Below are 10,214 nucleotides of genomic sequence, written 5' to 3' on the forward strand. Positions count from 1 at the left end.
TGTTTTCCTTGAAGCGTAAAGGAGCAACTGTATTTAAAATTCTAGAAAAGATAGAGTCCATAGTTTCTGTTACATCATCAAGTTGTTCTGAGGTTTTGGATATGCTAAGGAATTGGGATACATCAGGAAGATTACTTACAAAACAGTTTTTTGTGGTAGAAGTGATGGTTCTACCATACTTGTAACAAGAAGTAGAATTTACAGTTTTAGCTATATGAAGTTTGCACAAAACTAAATAATGATCTGAGATATCGTCGCTTGGCTGCGTAATTTCAACACCATCAACATCAATTCCATGTGACAGTATTAAATCTAGAGTATGATTTCGACAATGAGTAGGTCCTGAGACATGTTGTCTAACCCCAATAGAGTTCAGAATGTCTATAAATGCTGATCCCAATGCATCTTTTTCATAATCAACATGGATATTAAAATCACCAACAATTAAAAGTTTATCTGCAGCCAGCACTAACTCAGATGTAAAATCAGCAAACTCTTTAATAAAGTCTGTATGGTGCCCTGGTGGCCTGTATACAGTACCCAGTACAAAGATCACAGGGGATTTATCATTAACATTTGTTTCTCTGGATAATGTTATATGAAGCACCAATACTTCAAACGAGTTATACTTGAAGCCTGCCCTCTGAGAAATCCTGAAAACATTGTTATAAATTGAAGCAACACCTCCCCCTTTACCTTTTGGACATGGCTCATGTTTATAACAGTAATCTTGGAAGACTTGGCGAAGTCTTTTGTAACGAGGAGTCAGAGACATTCGGATCCATGTGCAATGGTTATTGAGAAAATGTTAAAGTACCAGGCAGAGGTCAGACAACAGCGGCAAGGATATCAGAGACAGTCCAAATCAAGGTCAGTTACCAGGCTAGAAACAGGGCAGGCAACAGACAACAGGTTGGTCGAAGACAAGGCAGAAGGTCAATGAGGCAGGCGGCAGGGGATCGGTAGAATCAGAACAGTCCAAGGTAATACACAGATAAACAGGCGGCAATAAACACTAGACAGGCTAAACAAGACTTCACGATGAGTGAGTGTTTGTCCTCAGCTTATATAGGGCGTGGAATGAGGAACCCCTGGTGGTGATTAGGCCGAGGTACGGGGCATATGGGAAATGTAGTCCATGAAACTGTTAGTACTCCGGTGAGGGTGCCCTCCGGTGGCCGTCGGAGAGAGCCACAGAGGCCTGGGTCGTAACAACATTAAAACAAAATTACTGCTGTCAAACGATTAATCGAGATTAATCACATAAAAAATAAAAGCTTTTGTTTGCATTATATATGTGTGTGTTTTGTGTATATTTATTATGTATATATAAATATACACACATACAGTATATATATTGAAAATATTTACATGTCTATATATATAAAAAAATCTGAAATATATACATGCATGTGTGTGTATTTATATTTACATAATAAATATACACAGTACACATACATATATTATGTAAACTTTTATTTTGGATGTGATTAATCGCGATTAATCGTTTGACAGTAATAAACAAAATATATGAATAATTTTTTTTTTAATTTTATAACTGCATGTTTGTTTGTTTTTTTTTTTATTTATTTTTTTTTTGTTTGTTTTTAGGATTTGTAGTTTTGTATTGTTCAGAGATTACTTATTAATTGTGTTATTAGTGTAATTATTTTAGGCATAATATTAGAAAATGTGCATTGTGCAATAAATAAATACTCTAAATAAAGTTTAATTATAATTTATATTCATTAAGTCTTAAGTGATATGTCAGTAAATATGTTAGTTTATAATATATTCATTAAATAATGTATAAATATTTTAAATATAGTTTATATTCATTAAATTATTTTTTAACTAGGGGTGTGAATGTAAAACTACTGTGTTATGTGTGTGCTTTTTATATGTGAGAGAACATGATGCATTGACAGTATGTAATGTAGATAATCTAAATAAAGTTACAGTATGTACATGTAGATAATAAAACAATTTTTGGGGGAAACGTGTAAATAATTTGTCATTTTTATCCTATTGTTTAATATATTTATTTGCTTGATCAGTATCTTTGTGGGTTTTGGTTCAAGTGATTTTAAATTATATTGTAGTGTAGTGCTGTTTGGACCTGCTTTGGACTTGTTTTTGGGTTGGTTTTTAATCAGCAAATCAGAATCAAGCGTTTAACTGCCCTGTAGTATAAATTGTAACAATGTTACACAATATAATTGTTATCACTGTATTTTTATTAAATAATTGCAGCTAGTGAGCAAGAGAGTTCTTTCCAAAACATAACCAATTCCAAACATTTGAATAGTAATATATATAGAAGACTGGGGTGACTAACTGTTGTAAAAGTTTATTAATTTTTTTTTTTTTTGATTATTATTAATTAGTTTATTATGTTGTTTCTTTTATTGATGCTGCTGTAATCAGTAGACATCAGGGCATCCCACTAGAATCATGCAACAGAATCATGTCCTGTTTTCAACTCAGTTTACTCAGAATGTTTTATCACCTCACAAACAAAAAAAAACAGATTAGTAAATGACTTAATATTTTCAGTGCCCAAAGCAAGCATATGTGATTGCCAGCGCAAATCCATTTTCTTCTTCACATCCCCTGCTATATCTCATTATTGCCCAGTCAGCACCATCAAATATTTAATGAAATTTCCCATGCTTTATGAGCCAAGGCAATGCCAGACAGATGGCGTAAACCTCTGGGATGGCTTATGAATATGATCTGTTTAACTTGAATCAAAACCACTTTGAATTTGATTGTGTTTGATTTGAGTGTGAAATACCATTATAAGCACTGGAGTGGCGTATATATAGAGAAGGTAAAACAGTGTGTTTTAGAAAATATTTTTTAGAAATAATTGAGGACTGTTTTTTGAGTGATGTTTTTGCCTATATATATGTTCAAGTATTTTTATTTCTGTCTTGCTCTAATAATTTTATGACCTTTTTTTCAAACAAGAGTGCATTTTTTTCCCTCTACAAAGGCTTGGCAGGTTTTGGGTACCACACAGGCAGAGAATGAGAATGAGCAGGCAGCCATTGTTTGTCTTCAGAGGTGAGTAGACAATAATGGGGGGGTTTGTGATTTATGCAGAGCCAGAAGTCTTATATTTGCAAACATGTTATATGAAGAGAGCTTTTGCACAATTAGTGGTAACAAATCGAATTGCAAAATCAGTTATTGTTTTCTGAACACTTTTTTGCTTTTTTTGGGACAAACAGATACTGTAGTGCCACCCCAAACTCAGCAACTCACTTTATTTTGCCATGTTCTGTCTGTCTGTCTTTGTTCAAATAGATGTTTGGAACTGCACCCAAACAATCTGAAGGCCCTGATGGCCCTGGCAGTGAGCCTGACCAACACAGGACAGCAGCCGGAAGCCTGTGAGGCTCTCCACCGCTGGATTAGATACAACCCAAGATACAGACATCTACTCCAGGACCGCAGCCCTCTAGACGGTTCCCCACTGCCTCGCCGCAGAGGGTCCTCCATATCCCCCATTTCCACTCTCGGATGGTACGAATCACGTTCACTCATGTGAATTAATGTCCACATACTGCATATATAAAGAATATGTATGTTGTTTGCTTTTTGAGAGTTAATAAAGGTGGGAGTAGTGTGGCATAGTGGATAAAACTACTAACTGAAAGATTGTAAGTTAAAATTAGGAGAAGGTGATGTGACCAAAGTCTTATATCACAATTCATTAATTTATTTTTTTGCTAGAAATAAGGCTGTTATGATACCAAATTTTTAGATGGTTAAATTTCACAGTTCTTGTTACCAGTTTCAATAACAGTTTTAATACTGCAGCAAATATATTAGACTAACTAAACAATCAGTAGTAAAATAAGAAAAAAGATACAAATGACAAACATTATAACAAATACATACAACAGAACACGGATATAAATCTAATAAACAGCACTTTACATTTTTCAGGTATGTCTAGCAGTAATATTCAAGCGAGATATACTACAGACATTTAATAATCAGTAAAACACTATATAGTTGTCATTGTATGAATTAATTTTTTATCCCTATTAAAGCTATGAAAATTATTCAGTCAAGAGCAATGAGTGATTTTCTCTTCTTTTGTTGTTTGATTAACAGTAATGGCACAGACAGCAGCAGGTACAGTATATTAGGCTGCTGTCACTTTAAGACATAATGCATGGATACAATATAATGATAAAGATATCTACCATGTGTTTAGGTTCACTTAACAATAATACATAACCAACTGTGTTTGTGTGAATACTTGCCATTTTGACATGTTAATGTGTTCATTTGCCCACTTGTCAGACAGTGTGCAGTTGCCAAATTGAGTTCACTTTTAAGCAAGTCACACTCTTTATTTTCTCATTCTTGTTTCTGTTGCTCTGACATGTTGATAACTTCAAGCAGTCATGCCTGCACAGATTGCAAAATCAATATTGTTTGACAATATATATTATCGCCACAATATATATCCTCATATCACCCAGCCTGTTTTTCACTTTTGTTCAGTGTTTTGCTAATGTTGTTTTGTATGTGTGTGTGTATGCAGCTCTCAGCTGGTGGAGGTGTTGGAGCTGTATCAGGAAGCAGTGCAGCAGAATGCTGAAGGAGTGGACCCTGATCTCCAGACAGGCCTTGGTGTGCTCTTCAACCTCAGCTCAGAGTTTGACAAAGCTGTCGATGCCTTTAATGCTGCACTTTCTGTCCGACCTGAGGTGAGCCAAAAGGTCCTATTTATCACTATTTTAAAAGCTACAGATCTATTAGTTTCACAGCGCTGTCGAAAAGCACTGTGGGCATTGTAAGCTTGTTAAAAAATTATCAGAGCTATCTGTTATGCACATTGATTTAGTAGTTCATGCATACAAACCATTGATTTGGGGGCAGGATTGTTATAAATTTAAACAGAAATATTTTCAGTATCAAAACAGTAAGTCTAACTCTAACCCTAACAGTTAGTATCTTTTGTGTGGCCACCAGCTGCTTAATGGACTACAGTGCATATCATCCTCATGGACTGCACCAGATTTGCCAGTTATTGCTGTGCGATGTTACCACATTTTTATATGAAGGCATTTGCAAGTTTTTTAAACAAGCCTGGGTGACACATTGGTTTGGTGCTGCAAGGACGATCAGCTGTCCTTCCAGTCTCCCCGTAGTACTGTTTTAGGCTTTCCAATAAAGATCTGTAAAGCTTATTTGGATTTTACAAAATTATTTTAAAAATACAGTATCCAGAGAAAGGGGCTTCAGCAGTATAAATGCACAGGATAGTGAAAAACTAAACTAGACACAGGTGAGGAACATAATTAGTAACCAAGGGAAAAAAAAAGTTTAGATGATAATTATAGTGAATAGGTAATTTAGAAACAGCGCAGCAACCTTTTCATAGTACCAGAACAAATTGTGGAACTACCCACTTTTTGGCGTTTTCGCACAGCCGGAACTGGGTACAATTTTAGTACCGGACTGCCTTTTTCGAGAACCAAATTAGCTCCTACTCTGGAGCAGGGTCTAACCAGCACAACTGGTACTTACCGTGACGTAAGTATACATTGATTGGCCAAACGCGTACAAAAACGCCCTCACCCGCCATGATTTAATACGCCATTTAAACATACTGTAAACATTGCGTCACAATGAACAGCGATAGATGGACGGACGCTGAAGTGCAGGCACTTATAGCAAATGTAGCACTGCCAGTTGTCGTTGGAGATTCTTAGTACTCCTTTCCGTTCTTTCTATTGCGTACACATCAACATTTCATGTCCATTATTGTGAAACCCACGAGACATAACAAAAACACAGCTCTGATCACAGCTTCCTCCATCCTCCTATTGTTAACATTGTTCTTCTTTGTTTTCGTGTTGAACGTCGCGCACAAATGATGTCGCTGTCGACCAACTTATGTCGCTTCCTAGTACACACTGTCGATGTGAATGCAAACCTTTAGTACTGTACATTTAGTTCTGGAACTAAAGCGGTGCGAAAGGCCCTCATGACAACCAAGGAAACAGGAACTAAACACAGGAGGATTTTCCTTTCCTTTCCTTTCCTTTCCTTTCCTTTCCTTTCCTTTCCTTTCCCTTTACCCTACCCTACCCCTACCCCTAGCCCTACCCTACCCTACCCTACCCTACCCCCTACCCCTACCCCTACCCCTACCCTACCCTACCCTACCCTACCCCTACCCCTACCCCTACCCTACTCTACCCTTACCCTACCCTTACTCTGCCAATTCTGTGTTCATAGGACTATCTGCTGTGGAATCGGCTCGGGGCCACGCTGGCAAATGGGGACCGCAGTGAGGAGGCAGTGGAGGCCTACACCAGAGCTCTGGAGCTCCAGCCAGGTTTCATCCGTTCGAGATACAACCTCGGCATCAGCTGCATCAACCTAGGGGCACATAGGTAATGAACCGAACCACTGAGCAACGGTTGATGGGAAAAAACTGTTCGTCTCCTTAGTGTGGCTACAAACAGGCCAAAACAGAAGGCTGAAAAAAACTTTCAATTTCGACATTCACATGTTTGACCTCTCTCTTTTCTCTTGCAGGGAGGCAGTGAACAACTTCCTGACAGCTCTGCACCAGCAAAGGAAGAGCAGGAGTCATCAGGTGATGTCCAGCAACATCTGGGCAGCTCTGCGGATTGCCCTCTCCCTCATGAACCAACCAGAACTTTTCCAGGCAGCCACTGTGGGAGATCTGGACCTCCTAATGAGGGCCTTTAACATGGATATGTGATTAAACTTGGACCTGTGATATTTATCATTCACGTACAGTAGGACACAAAGTTAGGCTCAAATGACTATGGGATGTCAATTTGATATGCAAAGTATGCACAGCTAATTTTGTTGTATATTTGGGCAGCCTTTGCCTTCTTCAGAGGCCACTGAAGAGGGTGTTTATATTGCATAGAGCACAAACAGAATAGGTAAGTGATGGGTTTTGAAAGTAGAGGAATAAATGTCAAAGAGAGTTAGAGCAAAAGCACTTTTTTCTTGATGTTAGTTATTTTACTGTAATATTTTTAAGGTTATCTAAAAACTTTGTATACTTTAGAAAAATTAACCAAACCTTGTTGGGAAATATAAGAGGAATTTTGTTTAGTTTGTGGATTAGAATAGTGTATTATTCCTTTGAAAAACCTAGCTATTTATCATGGCCAATTCTGAAGAACTTTCGTTCAACTTCAGTGTTTTTAATCTGTTCATTTTACAACGTTAATTTATGTCTCTCTCCACAAGGTGGCGCTTTTGTTTCGCTGAAAAGAGCATAGCCATATATCCAGTCAGTTAAGCCTCTATAAACCCAATGAGGCCAAGTGCAGTGTGAGGAATGATGCTAGCTGAATTTACCTTTAGGACACTCCCTTTCAGGGTGATCTGTGGGGTTGTTTTGTGGCAGGGGTTTTTGAGTGGGGCGTGTTGCTTGGGGCATATGGCTTTTTAATGCCGTGTGCTCCAGGGCATTCTGGATCAGGGCTCGGTGGGGAGCAACTTCAAAGACTCTGCATGAAAGGTCACAGCAAAAGCAGTATCGTGTTGAAAGTGAGTGAGTTTATGTAAGACCGTTAGCCCAAATGTTTAAAAGGACTAAATACATTCACAAATCTATGAACAATATTTGGTCATATTTCAGTTGTTTGGCCTGGTAAGTCTTGAAGTGCATTTCATGTGAATGAAATTGCTTTCTCTCTCTATATGGATAGAGCAGTTTCTAGCGGAGAAGGCATGCGCTAGAACAGTTATGATTTCAGTTCCTTTATATACTATTAGGCTGGATATTTTCTTTGAAGACATAACTATGCAAACCAGAAATTTATTTGTTTATTGCTAAAATTACCAAAAAAAAATCTTTGGTGTCTTTATAATTTTGCTACTATGCATTATGAGTAAAATTGGTGTAACAGGAGAGCACTGAAGAGCACTTAATGGAAGAGCACTGAATGAGACACAGTATTTAAAGACATAAATAGCATTAATCATCTTAATAATTTAGTTTGGGCAAAGACAGATAAAGTTGCTTCATTAGATGCTCCTACAAATGGAATCTGATGATTGCATGTATGATACACAAAACAGATTTCCCTATTTTATGGTCCCATATTTTAACTTTAAAGTGAATGTAACTACTATTAATATACATTTTTTGACAGACCAAAATTCCAACACAAATACACTATATATGACAATATTTAAAATCATATGCCATGTATGAGCACAGTATGCGGGCATTAATGACACTTGTCTTGTAGTAAATTGCACTAGTTTTGCTATAACCAGAGCTGTTATGTAACTATGAATATAATTACTGACAAAAAAAAGTAGAATAGCAGGAGAAAAATTTATTTATTTATTTGTAAAATAGATTATTTCATGGAATGAACAGTCATAAAATGTATGCATGTCTAGTCATCATTTATCATCTTTTAATCCTACATTAACATGTTATATAATCAAGATGCATTTATAACCAATTTATTAAAGTTGTATTTTAGAAGATCTGAAATATGATTATGTCTCTTTGTTTCATTTCAAAATTAAGGGCACATGGTGATCCCTGATCTTTAAATGATTTAGAAATGGTGTTATCGGAGCACCCCCAACAGGCACATACTGAACACTGCTTTCCTTCTGTCTGAAGTAATGCAGTGGTACAAATGTAACCTTTAACCCATTATATTATATTATACACAAATTAAGAAATAACCTTGGATGACCTTAAGTACTGTAAGCATTAGATTTGATATGGGCAAGTTGAAATTTTAGACACCTTACATCAACAAGGCTCTGAAAATAAAGTTGTGTGGTTGAAAAGGAGAATGGCTTAAATTAGCTTATGGATTTCTTTAGGATTTTAGGGAATGGTGAGGATGTGAGTTGGATGACTTGGCAGGTTCGTATTTCATGACCTGTCATATCATCCTCATATATATAGTGACTCAAAATACTTCCTTTGTAACTGGAATCGCTTTAGTGCTGTCAGTACCTTTGGATGGATACAGTGTGTGGAAATTCTCAGCCCTTTATTTGACTTTTGACTGTCAATGCTGATTAGCTTTTTTTGATATTTGAGCCGTTTTCAATTAGCAGTTTTCTAACTAATATCAAATGCGATACATAAATGCAAATATGATGTTCATCTAGTGCAGCAGGATGTGTTAAATCAAGCTAGTGGGCATGTTTTAGTCAGTAAATTCAGTATAAATTTGTCTGTGAATATAACCATAATTAACAGCAAGCGATTCAATGAAGCACTTGAAATGAAAGTGTTGACAATGCACTACATGGAAAAGCTTTCCATTTTAATAAATTATTGACAGGCTTTTATTACGTTGTGATCCTGCATTCAGGAATCATTGCTGCTTTTTGTGCGTATGCACAGATAATGTGAACAAATGGTAAATTAATAAATATGGTAAATATTGTTCTGTTTAACATATTCTCAGTTGTGACACTGACCAAATGAACAGAGAGTGACATCTACTGTCTCTTTAAGACCTCTTCTTCCCACTTTCACTATTCAGCCTCCCCCATCCAGCCCCACCTTGTCACCAGCAGCTCTCAGTGTAGACGTGCTGGCTGTAAACTAAAGTCCCCACTGCTTATCCCGGTGGCAGTGCTCCCATCAGCACATACTGTACTCTACAGAGGGAGTCAGGTGCTTCCACTGACCGGCCTCTCACTGGTGGACTTCAACATACTAGGTAATACTAAATGTCTGTTAATACTGGTTTTGTAATTTGATTACTCTTTTATTTAAGTGCTCTTGACAGGGTTTATAGATCAATAGGAGTGAGACGTGTAGTTTGCAATTATTAACCCATGGCATGCCACAGATGGCTTCATTCTTGTCAGTACTGCCTAATGCATATTTTTATTTTGACTTTTATTTTGAGTATGATAATTGCATTCAAACTTTATAATATATAAATATATTATTATATTTATTATTCTTATTCATGTATTTATTTATTATGAACTAATTGCCTCTGAAATAAAACTCACTCTGAGAAGCGGAAAATTGGCAACCACCCAATGTACCCTGTGGCTTTAAATAAGTGGGAATCTTTTGAATATATTCTGTGACAAAGTACAAATAAAAACCCTTTACTGTACAACTTATATCACTGATCAGCATGTTTTTAATAATTACTGAAAGTAGTAGATTAAATATTAACACAATCATGTGTTTA

General features: G+C 36.6%; 1 protein-coding gene across 3 annotated transcripts in view; it reads left to right on the top strand.

The window, feature by feature from the left end:
- Nucleotides 1-7,399, top strand: part of pex5lb (peroxisomal biogenesis factor 5-like b) — a 65,028-nt gene extending 57,629 nt beyond the window's left edge. For all 3 annotated transcript variants that reach the window (XM_042717848.1, XM_042717849.1, XM_042717850.1), the window contains 5 exons: nt 2,999-3,069; nt 3,313-3,531; nt 4,565-4,730; nt 6,268-6,425; nt 6,571-7,399. In XM_042717848.1, the coding sequence (XP_042573782.1) occupies nt 2,999-3,069; nt 3,313-3,531; nt 4,565-4,730; nt 6,268-6,425; nt 6,571-6,760 (804 nt within the window). In that variant the 3' untranslated portion in view covers nt 6,761-7,399. The remainder of the gene's footprint in view (nt 1-2,998; nt 3,070-3,312; nt 3,532-4,564; nt 4,731-6,267; nt 6,426-6,570) is intronic.
- The last annotated feature ends 2,815 nt before the right edge of the window (nt 7,400-10,214 follow it).

Source organism: Cyprinus carpio, chromosome B2, assembly GCF_018340385.1.
Source record: "Cyprinus carpio isolate SPL01 chromosome B2, ASM1834038v1, whole genome shotgun sequence".
Classification (NCBI taxonomy): Eukaryota; Metazoa; Chordata; class Actinopteri; order Cypriniformes; family Cyprinidae; genus Cyprinus; species Cyprinus carpio.